General features: G+C 40.2%; 1 protein-coding gene across 5 annotated transcripts in view; it reads left to right on the forward strand.

The window, feature by feature from the left end:
* DHX35 (DEAH-box helicase 35) overlaps positions 1 to 17,545 on the forward strand; it is a 64,942-nt gene that overhangs the window by 13,961 nt on the left and 33,436 nt on the right. For all 5 annotated transcript variants that reach the window (XR_004808962.2, XM_025470066.3, XM_049100790.1 and 2 more), the window contains exons 4-8: positions 2,311 to 2,388; positions 8,201 to 8,305; positions 10,390 to 10,451; positions 11,245 to 11,314; positions 13,479 to 13,538. Coding sequence is in view for 4 of the 5 variants with exons in the window: in XM_025470066.3 (XP_025325851.1) it covers positions 2,311 to 2,388; positions 8,201 to 8,305; positions 10,390 to 10,451; positions 11,245 to 11,314; positions 13,479 to 13,538 (375 nt within the window). In the remaining variant the exon portion in view is untranslated. The remainder of the gene's footprint in view (positions 1 to 2,310; positions 2,389 to 8,200; positions 8,306 to 10,389; positions 10,452 to 11,244; positions 11,315 to 13,478; positions 13,539 to 17,545) is intronic.

The following is a 17,545-nucleotide window of genomic DNA, read 5'->3' on the forward strand; positions in this document are numbered from 1 at the left end:
GTTTGGATTTGTGTGATATCTTCTCATGGGTAGGGTAGAATGAGCTGGTGCGATTTGAGAGAGAATACCACAGAAGTGGTGTGTCCTTCTCAGTGTACCCTATCACAGGATTTGAGATGCTGATGTCTGATCACTGCTGAGGTTAACCTTGGTTCAGGTGCCAGAATTTGCCTATAAAGTTACTGTCTTTCTCTTTGGAGTTGGTAAGTATCTTGGGTGGAGATATTTTCAGACTGAAGATCCTCCCCTTGCCTTCAAGTTTTTGCCTTCTCATTTTAGCTTTTCTCAGTGGATCTTGTCTGCAGCACTTACTCAGGAGTTTGCTTGATGCTTTTTTTCTTTCCCTTTTTCCTTCATTAAATGGATTCTTCTCTAAGGAAGAACTGTCTTTTCTCTGTCATTTATTTATTATTTATGTACCTCAATGCAGATTCATATATATATATTTTTTGTTCTGTGTGTTAAAATCCAATAATGTCTTTTTCAGTTTGTTTTTTGATCATTAGGAGCTCCTTTTTATTTAGGCTTTGTGTTCTTTCTAAAAGCCTCCATCCTTTTTTGAATGTATCCTTGCTTTCTAGTACTACAGACATTTCAGACTTGTCTTATATTTTCCCTGCACTAGCAGCCCTGGGATCAAACACTTCTCCAAGGAGCCCTGGTTCCTTTATTGGAGAATGGCACTTAGAAATCAAGAATTGGGTGCTAGGGTGCTCATTGCTACTGAAGTGTCATTGCTGTAAGTCTCAGTGGGCAGATTTAGGAAATACATATATATATATATATATAATGATTACTAATCCCTACATAAAAATATCTGTATGTCTATAGCAATCTGTATATGTATTACAAGCCATGAATTTATGCTGGTACTTCTTTTTTTAAAATATTTTATGTATTTATTCATGAGAGAACCACAGAGAGAGGCAGAGATGTAGGCACAGAGAAGCAGGTCTCTGGTGGGGACCTTACTTGGGACTTGATCCTGGGACCCCAGGATAACGCTCTGAGCCAAAGGCAAACGCTCAACCACTGAGCCACCCAGGCATCCCTATGCTGATACTTCTGATTGTAATTCAACACCATAGGGTTCGTTTTAGCCTTTCCTTATTTGTAACTTTTCTCCTACAGTGAGAAACTCAGTCTTCATTATTTACAGTATGTTAACTTAATTGTTGAATTCTAGTATGAACATAAAATAGTTTTAGAATTACCAACCATACCCCCATTTGGCTATTTACCAACATTTTACTAACTAGATCACAGTTCTCTGTCTTTGGCTTTACAGTCTCCAGTCCAGATACTGTTTTCCAGTTGCTTAGGTTCTGTCTCCCCCCAACCCCCTCAGCGTGATCCTGTAATTCATTTGTATTACAGAAAGGGCCATTTGTTAGCGTTTGTATTTTCTCTTGGTTTCTCTTCGCATACATCTTGGTTGGTTTTGCTTATGTTTTGGGCATTTGAAGAGCCGTGAAACACGACTGGCTCTAAGAGTCAGAGCTACCCAAAAACATCTACTCAGAGCATTATCACTTCCTCTTCATCCTCTGCTGCCCTGTTTCCATTTTTCTCCCAATCCTCCATAGACAATCATTCTCTTTAGTTTTTTCCTTTGTTTCTTTTGAATAAATGAGCAGGTACATGTAGTAGCATTTTTAACCTTCTTTTCCTGTTGTAAAATATATATTCATTGTGAAACAATATAGACATTATAAAAACATGTAACACTGATAGCCACTATTATCCACTTTGGATTTTAAAAATGTAACGATCAAATGACTATATAACAAATGAATATATATAGCAAATAAATGCATAAATCAGATAAATACAATTGAATTCTATGTGTATTAATATATGATAGCTATGTAAACATGTACAAAATCTAGTTATTTTTAATTAATCTAAAATGTTTTGTATGGTTGATATAAAACATTGAGTTGTCTCTGTATGTACTTTAAAATTATTCATTCTACAGATTTAGCACTGTTCCCTGTGGCCCATGGATAGTTTTTATTCCTTTAGGCGTCTCTAGTACCTGGAAATTTGTTAAGACTGGGGAGTCAGAATGTTGAATTTGGGCCTTGGATCTTTTGAATATCAGCTCTGATGTGAATGTAAGCAAGTTACCTAACATTTCCAAGCCTTAGATCCCTCATTTGCAAAATAATTTCCAAAATGTCTGCGAGGATAAGAACCATCTGGTACTAACTTTCTCAGGGATTCTAACATAATACAGGGTTATCTTGGGGGAAATTGTTTCTGGAGAAGTGGTGTCAGATGCATAATTAGGTGTGGTTTTATTTGCAGTATCTTGCAGAAGCTGGCTGGACTGCAGAGGGAAGAGTGGTGGGAGTGACCCAGCCTCGAAGAGTGGCTGCTGTTACAGTGAGTTTCTTTTCCATGTTGCAGAAATCTCCATCTGCGTCTTCTGTTTCAGTGACTTATTTTTTCTTGTTTCCTCAAAGCCCCAAGTGAATATGGCATGGCTCCTTAAGTGTTTAATCCTTCAGTTTATAAAGAACTCTGATGTACTTACTTTTGTAAAATCAATACCTGTACATCACAGATTTTTAAGTAGTAATAAAGTACAGAGGAAGTTAAAACAAAAATAATGAGAAAATGAAAATGTTACCAACCCAGCAAAAGCCTTGTGAACATTTGTGAACATCATCCCAAGCTTTACTCTTATATTCACATAAAAGTGAATGGTGCATTGGATGGGTAGTAGTAATTCTACAAAAATGATATGCCAGTGTACATTTGGTTTTGTTGAATTCCACAAAAGGGGAAACTGAAGTGAACAGGAGTAGTTACTGAACTTTGGAGAAATATTTGTTCACCACATGAAACTGTATGGAAGCTTGAAAACTAAGAAACAAGAATACAGAAAGCTTTAGGATGTTACTTGTTTTTGAAACTATTAAAGGTAGTTTCCTGCGGCAAAAGAGCAAAGGCACACTTAATTCTTTCTATATTTTCTCCCTCCATTTGTTATAGATGCAATGGTATGACTTATATTTCAAGGGTTATAAATAAAAGTTCTTTTCTGTAATCAAAACTCTGCAACTGATTAATTTTAGTTACATAGATCCAGTGTTTCTCACTAATTCTCTACCATGGTTTGCTAACCTTGACTGGCTCATCTTGCCTTATTTCTTAATGGACTGAATTTTATATTCAGTGCCTTAGAATGTTTGATTGTGGTCTTTGTTATGAAATTCTTTATTCACACTCTCTTTCCTGGGAGCTGTGCAGACATTGCTCACTGCCTTTTGACATGGAGAATCATATGCAGAAGTCTGAGTTCCAGTGGGCTTTCTCCCCACTTCTTTTCTGGCTCACTTTTCCGGCTTAGATGCTTGTAAGCTTGATTTTGTGCCAGGACATAACTTGATGCTGATTGTTCTGTCTCATTTTTTCCTAAATATGGAAGGACTTTCAGTCTTCAGGTTCTAATCTCAAGTTTTCTTCTGTTACATCTTGGCATATATTTTCTTTTTCCTAAGGACATCAATTGAGTGTGTATTAGATCTCCTTTGTCCGTTTTTAGTATTTATTATCATTTTTGGAATCATTTGCTCTTTCCCAATTTCTTTTCTAAGATGTCTCCAAGCTTGTCTACAATGTCCATGGTTGTTTTTAGGTAAATACATTTACCTATATTGTTTTATTTACCTATCTGTTTTAGTTCCTTTATATCTTTACCAGGGTCTCATAGTCACTTATTTGAGTGTCTTTTTTTTTTTTTAAAGAGAATAACTACAATACATTACAGATTTTAAAAGCTGATAATATTATAAGCATTTAAAAAAATCTAGAAAAAATAACAGCATATTTTATTAACTGCCTGACACATTCTTTTTTTTTTTTTATTTTTATTTTTTTTGATAGTGTGTGAGCAGGGTTTGGGGGGGGTGGAGAGAGAGAATCTTAAGCAGGTTCCATGCTCAGTGCAGAGCCCAATTTGGAGCTCAATTTCATGACCCTGAGATCTTGACCTGTGCCTAAACCAAGAGTTGGACGCTTAACCTACTGAGTCACACAGGTACTCCCTGCCTGACACATTTCTGTAACCTTTTTTTTTTCCTGAATTTGTTGGACTTTCCCATGGGCCCCCTCTTCACATGACAGTGTTTTTCTATTCTTTTCTTATGGAAAGAGTAGAGCAATATTTTAGTTGCCCCAGCTTAGTTGATTTAGATGTGCTTTTTATTCCGCTGTGGAAGAGTTTAACTTTATAACTGGTTGTTTGTAGCATTGTATAAATTTGAGGATTGTTCTCAAATTTGAGAAAAGCCTCTCAGGTGTCTGTCATATCCAAGCTCTGAGATTTGGGGGACCTCTGCAGGCTGGCTTCTGGCCTGTCCATTTCAGACCTTGTTTCTCCTTGACTCTACTTTGACTCTTTCTTCCTTAAACTGTTTATAGCTTAAGCTTGTAGTTTCTTTGAATCTGGATTCCTTTAGCTGAATTGCACTTGTTTCTCTGGAAAAATACTACTAATGTTTCTTTTTAAACTGCTATTTTCCTTGTGTTCCTGTCTTTCTTCTTGGTCAGCTTTACTACAGTGGCCTGGTGTTAGTACTTTGATAATAATTACTCATCTTTGAGTTGGGCCACTGATGGCTACAGCATTGTGAGGTTGTGCCGTATTAGCTAGTACACGGCTTGCTACCAAATCTCTTATCCTTCTTTGCTGGGGCAGGATGAGGATGAGGATCTGGAGGTGTACTCATTAGTGATCGTAGAGGTCTATAATGGCTCATGATACAATTCTTTGGGCTTTTCTTTAGGACTTGATACTTGCTTACTCCCTGCCTCTCCTTCAGTTCTTTCTCCCTTGCGGTTGTTTGCTATCAAAGTGGATCTTTGCAGTATCTTGCAGAAGCTGGCTGGACTGCAGAGGGAAGGGATCTCTTTTGAGACATTTCCTATGTCTTCTGGGCCTGCACACACTGTTGCTTCTTGTCTTCTTCTTTTTTTTTAATTTATTCATGAGACACACACACACACACACACACACACACACACACACACACACACAGAGGCAGAGACACAGGCAGAGGAGAAGCAAGCTCCATGCAGGGAGCCCGACGTGGGACTTGATCCCAGGTCTCCAGGATCAGGCCCTGGGCTGAAGGTGGTGCTAAACTGCTGAGCCACCCAGGCTGCCCTGCTTCTTCTTCTTCTTCTTCTTTTTTTTTTTAATTTATGATAGTCACAGAGAGAGAGAATGGCAGAGACACAGACAGAGGGAGAAGCAGGCTCCATGCACCGGGAGCCCGATGTGGGATTCGATCCGGGGTCTCCAGGATCGCACCCTGGGCCAAAGGCAGGCGCTAAACCGCTGCGCCACCCAGGGATCCCTGCTTCTTGTCTTCTTAAAGATTGTCTGTCCTGGCTGTTAGGGTGGTGATACCTACATTAAGAAAGCCAGAGGAGGCCGGAGCCTCTCTTCTGGAGTCAGACCTCACAGACCTCACAGGCAGCTGTGCTTCCTAGTTTATTGCTTGGGCTTGTGGCTCTTTCCTTCTTTCATTGAAGATGAAGGTTTTAGTCGATAATATTTTTAATTTTAATTTCTTTTCTTGTTTTAAATGAGCTCTCAGAGAGGGGGGGTACCAAAATAGAAATTATTGATAGACGTTATTCTAAGTCTTATGTGCATAAGTAAATATAGAGATAACAGTTGGGAAACTACACTGCAGTGTTTAGATTTAACCTTTTATGTCACCAGAAGATGACTCAGTTACTAAGAAATTAGAGTAATTTTTCCTGTTTGTAGTTGGGAATCTTAGCTCTTAACTTTGCATTTAGCTCCAAATGTGTAGCTATGGATAACATCCATGAAACCCCATGCCTTCTCTTGAAAAGAGCAAAGAGTGTATAAATTAACGGTGGAGTATTAATAGAGCTGTCAAGTTTGAGATGCTACATCTCAAAGAGTACTCTGTATGCAGACTAAACTCTGAAAACTGTCACAGAGCTTAAGAACAGATGGCATGAGACATTGCTTGATCTCCATGAGAGGTGCTTACTAATGAGCATGTTCGCTGGACTCACAGGGTCTAGGTTTGTCTTCCAGACCAGGCCCTTCCTTGACCTGTGACTCAAAACAAGCTCTAAACCTGTCTTATTTCAGTTTCTTTCTTTATAAAAATGAGGGTATCTTGCCTACCTCATGGGCTGCATGCATATTTAGTGAGATACATTTTGTGAAAACTTGGAGCATAGAACCTGCAGGTAGTAAGTGCTCAGTGAGTGGTTTTCTTTTTCTCTTGACCTCCCTCCCTGTAGTTATTTGCTTTGGTCAAATAGATAGTATTTATCCAGTCCAATTGATAAAGTTATGGGAGTAAAACTTAAATAGTAGAGGTAAAAATCTGTTAAATCTGTTAAAAAGCCAATAGATTATGACCTTTCAAGTGTCCAGTAGTGTAATCATACATAAAAAGGTAATAAAAGAGTTTGAAAATAAAATATATTTTATAGCAAATGTATATAAATAGTGAAATCATAAGAATAAATATGTTTGGCTTTTGTCTTACAAACCCATAAAATTTTTATGGAGAGGGTTGGTTCATTGTTACAAGCCTCTTTTCCCATAGCTCCTTGTAGCTCTATGTACACATTTTCTATCTGTACCATTTTCTGAGATTTATAGTATAATGATCCGTAGAGTTGAAATTGAAGCAATAACAAAATTTTTGCAGTGAAATCCTGGTTGGCAGGAAATAGAACCTACAGAGGTAGACCAATAATGTAGGACGAATTTCTGATTTCATAAGGTACTTTTAAAGACTGTGTGGTGTGGATCAGCTTCGTAATAACTGATTCTGTTTTGGCCTACCAGATCTGTGATTTGAGGCTTTTAGACAGAGTCACTTCTCATCCTCCTCTGCTCTTCAGTTTCTTGAACACCAGTGGCCAGATAACTCTTGGTGTGCTTGGCCTGGGAAGCTGAGTGCAGGGAGTCTCTGGGCTCCTGACCCTGGGGCTGTTGCAGCCCATTGGCAGTAGCAGGACAGTGCCTCAGGACACCTCCTGTGCCAGCCCATGTTCCAGACTCTGTGGAGAGGTGACCTCACCTGTGGAAGGGGGAGATCAGCTGCATGCCTCACATCGGGGACAGTGTGTCAGATCCCCAGGAAGCCTCTCTAATATGATTTTCCTTGAGATGTTTTCAGTTAGATAGTTTATGTAATAATGAACGTTAAACTCTATAGTTTCTTTTTACTGCTCTTCCACTTTGGTTTATTCATCATTTCAAATATGTTCTATTAATAAGTTGATAACCTTTGAATAGCCTTCTAGAGGTAGTAGGAGTTCTTGCCATTGGGTTTTGTTTTCTCTTTTTTGTGTTCACTTTTTATTTGTCATATATTGGTAAGTGAAAAATATATCTGTAATTTGTGGTCTTCGTAATATATTACTATGTATTTTGTTTTCTGCTTTTACTTTATTATATTAACTTGGATCCTTCATTAACTTTCTCATTCGTGTACCCCCTCTTTTCCTTTCTTTTATTTTTTAACCTTCATTCTTTTCTTTATGTCCCCTTTAAATGCTTTGGGTAGCTGGGGATCTGTTGCAAATTGTTTTAGGTTATCTGGCTCAGGAAACATCATTATTTTCCCTCCAAAGAGAAGATGACCTTGGCCCAGTATTGAATTTGATCATTTCTGTTCTCCTGCCTTTATGGTCCAGTGGAAGGTACTTTATTTTGAGGCACAAAGATGTGAAAATTTGTCCCCAGTTGGTTTGCTTTACTGGGATGAATCTTGTCATTTCTTTCTCTCTTTGCTTTGGCTGCCAGAAAATGCCGAGCTGAATTTGTGGTTCAACTGAAATAATTTGGCATATCTCTGTTTTAAAATTTTCTTATTGGCTTTGATCTTTTGAATTTTATCTGCCATATCTTTGGTTCTGATCTGTAACATCTTTATGTGATTCCATTCGTGTTGCTTATTGTTATACAATACTTAATTATTAAGTTAATAAGTTGCTCCAAGTCAGTTGTAGAAGGAGTGAGACACAAGTGAATAAGTCATGCTCGTTCTCTAATGACCTACTCTTTTTTTTTCTCATTCTCCACTGTGTTCACATACTTATTTAAAAAATGCTAGATTTTCCATAGTATGTGCTCTGTGCAGTAATTTCTATGTCTCTATTTTCAGCATGATCTTTCTTCCCAAAGGTTGCAGGGAGAGTAGCTGAGGAAAGGGGTGCAGTGCTGGGTCACGAGGTGGGCTACTGCATCCGCTTTGATGACTGCACCGATCCACTGGCCACGAGAATCAAGGTGAAGTGCTCACTCTGCTTTTCCTACCATGAACCAGGAAGATTATTTGGGGAGAATTAAAAACATGCAGCATCACTGCTCACCGGGACTCTGATACCAGGACAGAAAGTGTATGAAATCACCCTGCCCTCAGGGAGTTTAGCGTGAAGGGGAGGTACGGAGCTCTCTCAGAGAGTCCTTGAATTGTAGCCCAGAAGGGACTTTGGAAGGAATGTTGAGCTTTTGGTTCTACAGATGAAGAGGTTGAGGACCTGGAAGGTTGAATGACTTGCCTGAGATATGTGCCCATTGGTGGTAGAACCAAGACCGAAGGCTGTCCTTTCTTATGTGTTTTATGGTTTTTCCACCAATCCACATAGCTGTCAGAATTTAGAAACTTGCCTGTAAAAGACTTAAAAACAGGGACAAGGCAGTATAAATTGATAAAGCGTAGAATTCACAAATATTATTTTCATGAGTTAGAACTTTTCCATGTTTACATGATGGTGGATTTTACTTGGGTGTTCTTTGACCCAGTTGCTACTGTTGGACTGAGTAGTATCAGTAGTTATCAGTATATCATCAGGGGAGTGCCCGCCCTGGAGCGCAGTGCTGGAGTCGTTCTAACTAGATGGTACTGCAAAACAATGGAATGGAAACTGGTTATAAGAATCTCAGTTTCCTCTCAGTTTCCACAGAGGAAAGTTGAAAATAAACAGATGAACCAGACAAGGTAGTGATTTATAAAAATAGGAATCTTATTTTCCAAATTTTTGTATTTTGTTACCTTTGAGATTCATTTTGCTGGGTAAAGGGAATATTCTTCTGTACCATCAAATATCTTTAAAGTAGATAGTTTTTAGTGGCTTATATAACCAAATGGTTGTTTTTGAGTCTTTCACAAAAAGCTTTTGTATTTGATTTGGTCATCATTATAGGCGCTGTGCCCTTAAGTGGTGCCTGTCATTGGTAGCAGGTCCTCCTTCTCACTGCTGTATGTGTGGCAACTGGTACCAGGCCCAAGAACAATGTGATGGAAATGTAACCTGTTCTTAAAAGCGTAACAAAAAGTAGAAACACTAAGCTACAGCTTAGTGTGGGGAAGATGGTTAACATTGTTCAAGTACTGAGTTATTTTGGATGCAGTAATAACATGTTCCTGCTTATTTCTCAAGCATTTTATAAGCATTTATTAATCCTAAATAGTAATAGCTGATACTCCTTTTTTTTTTAAGGTGATTTATTTGAGGGAGAGTGTGCCTGTGCGGGTGAGCAGGAGTTGTGGGGTGGGGCACAGGGAGAGGGTGAGAGAGAATCTCAAGCAGACTGTCCATTGAACACAGAACCCAACATGGGGCTCAGTCCCACGACCCTGATATGAGTTGGCCACCTAACCGGCTGAGCTACCCAGTTGCCCAGCTGATCCTCTTAAATACTGTGTGCCTGGTCTTGTGCTGAACTTTGTATGTACTGTCTCTCTTAATTCCCACAATAACCTGCTGAGGTAGATACTTTTTTATTATTTCCATTTTACAAATGAGGACTCAGGCTCAGAGAGGGTAGGTAACTTGCCCAAGATTCACACAGCTAGTAAGAGGCAGAATGAGGATCTAGGTTCCCAGCCTACTGACACCACGGCCTCTGGTCTTAATCACAGCCCTGTCTGGCCTCCTTAAGATAATAGCAGTCAAAGCTTAAGTTAGGAACTTCAAGAGCTGCAGGTATGCAGTTTTTGAGATATTTTAAGAACAATGATCTCAGACTCATGGCCTTCCTTTGTGCAGATAAGAATTGTCTTCACTGCCTGTTTGTCCACAGTACCAGTAGTATAGGCCCAGAGAAAATGGGCTGAGCCAATGTTCAGATAGTAAATGCAGGTGGAATTCTGCAAAATTTGCAGGCCCCAGCTGAGAACCCCAACATGGAAGTTTTGTTTGTGAACAGTTCCATTGCTTGATCACTAAAGCGTTGGGGCATTTCCTCACAGAATTGTCTCGTCCACACACTGGTGAAGGTTGTATGCATTTGGTTACACTTGAACTTTTTGAAAAAATCATTGTTGTATAGTTGAATTATTTCTAAAATTTTGTGTTTTTGTTTTTTAGTTCCTTACTGATGGAATGTTGGTCAGGGAAATGATGGTTGATCCATTGTTAACAAAATATAGGTAAATGCATTTTTCCAATGATAACTTCCCTGAAGTTCCAAAAAAACCCAAGTAGATTGAGAAGCAGTTGTGTTAATAGCTGGAACTTAATGACTGCCTTCAGCTGCCCTAAAGCTTATCTGTTTATGTGGGCTCTTATGGCCTTTGTTGCTTTCTCAGAATTTACTAATAGTAAAAAATGGATACATTTAAATCCCTGTCATTATTTGAATAATCTGTTGACTTGTCATACTTATCTTTCCTCCGTTATGTCCCAGGATCGATAGTTACTGGACGGTGTTTGTGTAATGTGATATGCAGAGTCCAGATAGTTACTTACACTGTCTCCCTCTTTGTGTGTCATTATTCATGGCATTAACACTGTCCCAAACAGGCTATGTGATATTCTGGGAAAGGATGTTACATTTTTCCCGGGTACACACATGACACAGCTGTTCTCTGATGCTTAACAATCTTTGGAGGGGCCTTGTTCTGATTTTTATGTGCTCTCTGAGGTTATATGTTATATTGTAATTTAAAATCAGGTAATTAAGTCCTATTAGAATCCAACGTGGGTTGTAAAACTCTTTAAAGATAGCAGTAAATGTACTGTTTTCTTCACCAAGATATGTTGATGTCACCATTTTTATTACCTTAATACTTCCCTCCTTATCAAGGAGAAGTTACTTAGCTCTAATTTTAATACAAGGTATATTGCTCAGGGATTAGATATGCAGAAGTCCCTTTGATAATCTGGATGAGATTATGTGGGTGGTTTGTTTGATGCTCACCAAATCTTCCCTTTGATTCTTAGTGCCATCATGCTGGATGAAGCCCATGAGAGGACCTTATACACAGACATTGCCATTGGCTTGCTGAAAAAGGTGTGACTTTGCTGCCCAGACTTTTGTTTTTGTGTTTTTGTTTTATTTTACTGCTTGATTAGGAAAGTAATTGTAGCAATTTGGAAAATCCAATCAAATATGAAGGAAAAAATTAAAATGATCCATAATTCTGCCCATTCAGAGACAATCACTGGTGGAGTGTTGGTGTGTTTCTTCTGTTCTTTTTTTGCCTGTGTTTTTGAGTGTTAAATGCATCTGTTTTGGCTTAATAGGGATTGGACTGTATGTGCTAATTTGTATCTTGTATGTTTCCCTTAATATTAAGATCATTTTTCTGTGTCATTAAATGTTCCTTGAAGACATTATATTTAGTAGTGTCTATATAATCATATGTCTCTACCACAAAGTATTTGACTCCCTTACTGGTAAGCATTCGTATGGCTTCCAGATTTGAAATATTTTATTTTTTTTTAATTTTTAAATTTTTAAAAAAATTTATTTATTTATTTATTTGAGAGACAGAGAATAAGGGGAGGGGCAAAGAATGGGAGACAGAACAAGCAGGCCTTCCACTGAGTGGGGAGTCCAATGTGGGGCTCGATCCCAGGGCCCTGAGGTTGTGGCCTGAGTGGAAATCAAGAGTCAGATGCTTAGCTGACTGAGCCACCCAAGTGCCCCCACATTTGAAGTATTTTAAATAATATTGCAGTGAGCATCTTTGTAATGAAATCTATTGTATTTCTATTTTTTTAAAAATTTTTTTATTCAAACATACTACAGGGTAAGAGAAGGACTTAATGACCCCTCTGTGCCCATCATCTGTATTCAACTATTACAACTCATGGCCAGTCTTGTTTCAGCTGTACCTTTTCCCTTCCTGTATTTTCTGATTGTTTTCTTTGGATATATTCCCAATCACAGGAGTCTAGAATGAGGGGGTAGAGCAGAGTAATTAAAGGCATGGACTCTGGGTCAGAGTGCCTGGGTTCAAAATCTGGCTCTGCTGAGTTTACTCATCTCTAAAATGGGGATGATAGAAGTCTCTACATCTGTGCTAGTATACTTTTCTGTATGGCAGCCACTAGCCACCTATGGCTAGTTAGTTTCAATTAATTAAAGTAGAATAAGATTAAAAATGCAGTTCCTCTGTTGCTTTGGCTAAATTTCAAGAGTTCTGTAACCACACATGGCTAGTGGCTAGTGCACTGGGCAAAACTTCTCCGTCACTGGACTCTCTTGGACAGAGCTACTCTAGATCCTAGTTTTATTATGGGACTCAAATAAGATCACGTAAAATTTTTAGGATGGAACCTAAGGGTCACAAAGAGACTATGAAGTCTCACCTTTGTACAAATTAGAGAAAGATGCCCACACTAGGAGGCTGCCCACAGCCAGGGGAGGGGAGGGTGTTCTGGACTTCAGATGCCTCTGGCCTCTTCAGCCAGGCATCTTTGTGCAGCACATATATGACACAGCTGTATGCGGAGACCAGGGAATGGCACATAACTTAGTGTATGTTAGTTGCCATTGTTCTTGTTGTTTTCATTATTTCATTCTTTGGCCAAAGATTTATACTTTTGATACTTAGGAGGGATTTTCCCACCTGCTTATTATCCTCCCAGGAACAGTCTAATAAGAGGCTTATTTCACTGAATCTTTGCCAGTGTGATAGATGAAAAAGTAATGTCATTTTTATTATATATTTTTGCTATAGTTTATATGATCATTTCTTCTCTGCCTGTTGATCATTTCTTTCTTTGAATAACTGTTAAGATGTTTTGTCAGTATTTCTGTCTCAGTGTTATTATCACTTACTGTTTGTTTGCTTTTAATGTACTTCTCATGCTTCAACTGGGTGTATGTAGATTCTGACTATCCAGAGACCCAGGTATCAGGAAGAAATGGTTTTACTTTTGTTAAATTCAAATTTAATTCTTAAAGCTCCTTTATTCTTTTTATAGAAACATTTTTTTTAGCTTTTTATTTTGGAAAAATTTACTACTTAAACTATTAGAATAGTGTAATGACCCACCTTTTTACCTGTGACTTTAACTTTTGGTCAGTCTTGTTTCATCTATAAGCTCCCTGACTGACCCCTCAAAAACACACACACTAATTTACTCTGAAGTAAATTGCAGGTACCAAACTGTATCTTCTGTACGTATCACCCTGTTTTATTGTTTCCTAATGCCTTCTTTTTTAGATTCAGAGAAAGCGAGGGGATCTTCGACTGCTTGTGGCTTCAGCCACTCTGGATGCAGAGGTACGAGCATTTCCCACTTCACCCGGCTGCCCCCTGTAAGCACTGGAAGTATTGGACATATCCTTGTGACATACCTCTAGCAAGAGCTTATCTCTGACAGAATGGCCTACCTACCTTATGGGGCCATCTGATGTCCTAGATTCCATATGATCAGAGGATACTCCTTTTTAGCTTGTGGGTAGAAATTAGCCTGTAATTAATTGAGTTCATAATTACCTACTTGTCTTGTTTCTCTACATACTGTGTTTCTTCCCACATAGGCAGTTTCCTTTTATTACTTTTTTTCAGTATGTTATATTGCTGAAATTTATTTATGACTGTAGCATTTAGGTTGAGATTTTTTGGTGTGCAATTGAAATTTTCCCTGCATATATAATTTACATGTTATAATTTTCATGGCTCATTTTACATTATTTTTCTCTCTTACCAGTTAATATTTTAGTTCAAAACAGCAGTTCAACTCAAATAATTTTGACTACTTGTTTTATATAAATATGTGTATAAATATAAATATATGAATATATATACATACATGCTCAGTGCCATGCTGGCTACAGGTGATTCATAACCCTCCCTGACTTCTTGGGAAGCAGACACATAAATAGATGTTTACAGATCAGTATGTCAGGGTGCTGAGACAGCCACAGAGGGGTCTGCTTAAGTCTAGCTGGCTGGAGGATGTCTGGGAGCTTTCACAGAGGTCAGATATTCCATTTGGGTTCAAAAGATGCATGGAAGTCTGCCAGTTGTGCAGGGCTGGGAAGGTTGTCCTAAACATGCACCGAGCCACAGGGGTGTGAAACCATGCATCCCAGGGGCTCGGAGGCAAGTGCAGGTGGGAGTCTTACCTTGCTTGCAAGGTGTGTGGGGGACAGTCTCTGCCCTCCAGTCATTTCTCTTGTCACCTCTCTGACTTCATCTACATCCAGTCTCTCCCATGCTGCTTATATTCTAGTCTCACTATTCCTCAGAAAAACCCAAGTACGCTTTTACTCTGGGGAGGACCCTCTCTAGACCCTTATCCCGTATGTTCTCATGGCTCTTCCCTCATTTCAGTGCAGTCCTGACCATGTATTCTCCACTCAGAGAGGCCTTTCCTGACTACCCCCGACTAAAATAGGGCCCTGCTGCCCTGCATCATCTTAGTCTGCTGCTTCTGATGTGGTTAGCACTTACTACTACCTACATTACATGCAGAGCTAGATGTTTGTTCATCGTGTGTCTCCCATCAGTAAAATAGAAGCTCTGTGAAGACTGGGACTTTGAGTGTCTTACTCATTATTTTTTCTTTCACCTAAAACAATGTCTAAACAGTCTAAATCTACTGTCTACCACAGAGTAGATGCTTTTAGGTTCAATGAATTTTGATAGGATGGGAAGCAATGGAAGATTAAAATGGAGAGGTAGGTAGGTGTCAGGTGATAGAAGGCCTTACAGACCATAGAAAGGAGGAAGAATCTACCCTATACCCAGTTGGGAGTGCTGGGATGGCATGAAGTGTAGCAGTGACTTGATCATTTGAGTTCTAGAAAGATCATTCTGGGTGCTGTGTAGAAGAGACGAGAGTAGATGTGGAGATACCAGGCAGCAGGCCATTTCTGTCATCCAGCTGAGATATGAAAAGGGCCTGGCTCCTAGTCTCCCTGTAGGTCTCCGGGGATGCAGAACAACTTGGAAAGAGAAAAAATTCGGCGTGGCTAAGAGGAGTGTCTGTGTGTAGCTTGGTTGGTTTCTTGGACCTTCTCATAGAGCTCTAAGAGTGTGTTGTTTTCTGTTTGCACATGATAACCTTTGGGCCAAAGCTCTTTGCTTGCCTCTTGAATTACTTCTCACCCCCGTAAGCCATGGCACCCGCTGGAACGCTGGTTTGATAGCTATACCTAGCCTCACCTCCCACCATCGCCTCCATGTCCCCGTGGCACAGGGCATCTTCCTCTCTTTTACCTCTTTCATCAAACCTCCCCTCTTTTTTAAAAATTATTTCTAACAGTTTTTATTGTTTGAAAATTATCATGTCCAAGTCTTTTCTTAGAATCATTAATATTTGTCACTTCAAATATCCTTTCATTGTCTTTTGGTGTGGCACAGAGATTTAAAAAAAGGGCTTCTTTCCATGGTATAGATAGACTTTCTGGAAGTAGTAGTTTTTTTCAAGTGGGAAAGTGGAGTGTAGGAAACTTGCTGTGGTCTGTAAGTGCTCTGACGCACAGCATGCTGGGCCTTCAGCAGTCATCAGCTGGGCCTTCACTCCTTCTTCACCCATCCTTGTACACTGCCTCCCCTGGGAGGGGGGAAGTGAGGCCCATGTGTGTATAGGTGTGCATGTGTGTGTGTAGGTGTCCGTGTGTGTGGTGGGGGGACCCAGTGGGCAGGAGTTTGTCCTGTGTGACTGAGGGTATGTGTTGTGGGGGTGGGAGTCCCCACCTGAGAGTAAGAGAGTGAGGGAAAGCAGTGGGCTGAGGTGGGTGAGAGAGGATAGTGGAGATGGCAGGGTGTGGCTTGGGCAGTGTCGGACGTGGAGGCCCAGAAGTGCCACACCCCTTTCCTGGCACCCCAGCTTCTAGGTCTGTGGGTGGTACACTAATTCTGAGCCCCACTGCCTGGAGGGATAGATGCCCTCTGCTCTCGTTTCGCTCAGGGCCCAGGGTGTGACCCAGCCTTGTGGTAAAGACACCAGTGATGGTGGCTAGGAGGCAGAGGTGGAATATGACTGGGCCAATCACATCATTGCCTTGATTAGGTTAGCTGCTTTGTTAATGTAAGCCTAATTATGTGAGCAGTTATAGAACACAATCAGATATAATTGTGAAGTATTAATTGACCATTATATCACAAGCTCTTGTTTTTCTTTTGCTTCCATCCACATGCCAGAAAATAGGGTTGCTGAGAATTCCTGCAGGTTTTTTTGTCATTGGTCCAGCTTCTTGGAGAGAGACTAATTTCTCTTTCCAGATTCTTAGAGAAGAGATAGGGGATCAGCTGGGGTCCTCCTCTGGACCCATCTGCATGGACCAAGGACTATTGGCCCAGGGTGGATGTGTTGTGTAGACATGGCTGTTGGGAACCCACTTCTATGGGTCAGGTCTGAGTAGCTACCAGGGAAGGAAGCTAGCTGGTGAGCCGGGGAGATGGCCCAACAGATGTCCACATCATTTACATTCTGTTTCATTGACTGTCCTCTTGCTTTTTGTCATTTTATGTTCCTTGTTGTGGGTCTGGGTCAGTGTGCGCCCACCTCGTTGAAATCTGGCTCATATTCTCCTTTCCTGGTGCGGTGGACTCACCTTCACCTCACTCTTGCTGTTCCTTCATTCTGCCCATAAGGTGTATGCCACTGATTGCTCTCTAGCTTGTAGTTTTCTGTATGTATTTTATATTTCCAGGTAAAGATAAAAGATAAATATCTTAAGGACAAAGATCTCACACTTTCTTAGTAAATGCTGAATTTATTTCTTGAAGGTAACTTCCTGTCTTTTGTATTCAGCACCACATAGTCAAGAATGAGGTGTTGCATCCTCCCTGTTCTGCTTGCCTTCTTGGTAACATGCAGCTCTGTTCAATCAAGTCGTTCTTAAAGTCCTCCTTCTCTCTCTGCAGCTTCTGGATACCTATCGTCTCCCCTTTCTCCTGCCTCCCTGAGACTTCCCCCTCAGATTCCTCTGCTGGCTGGTCTTCCTCCTCATGGCTGCCTTCCTCCATGGCCCCTTGGTTCAGCCGACACTTTGTGCTGGTGGCCAGCTTGACTGTGATCCTGTGCTCCAGCCGGAGTTGTTAGCAGCTGGTCACCAGCTGCCCAGACTCACAGCCCTGTGAGGCTTGTGGCTTTTGGCTTCTCTATGGCAGTCCCTCTCTCATTGAGGTCATTCAGGCTCAAGACTTACTTTGCTTTGGAAGGTGTTATCCCTGACAAAGAAGAAACTCCATCCTCCCCAGCGTGCATATGCGTGCGCTCTTGCTCACTGACTGCCCAGCCCCGTCACTCATACCTCTGGTAGGCTTCACTTTCA

This window comes from Canis lupus, chromosome 24, assembly GCF_003254725.2.
Source record: "Canis lupus dingo isolate Sandy chromosome 24, ASM325472v2, whole genome shotgun sequence".
NCBI classification, from domain to species: domain Eukaryota; kingdom Metazoa; phylum Chordata; class Mammalia; order Carnivora; family Canidae; genus Canis; species Canis lupus.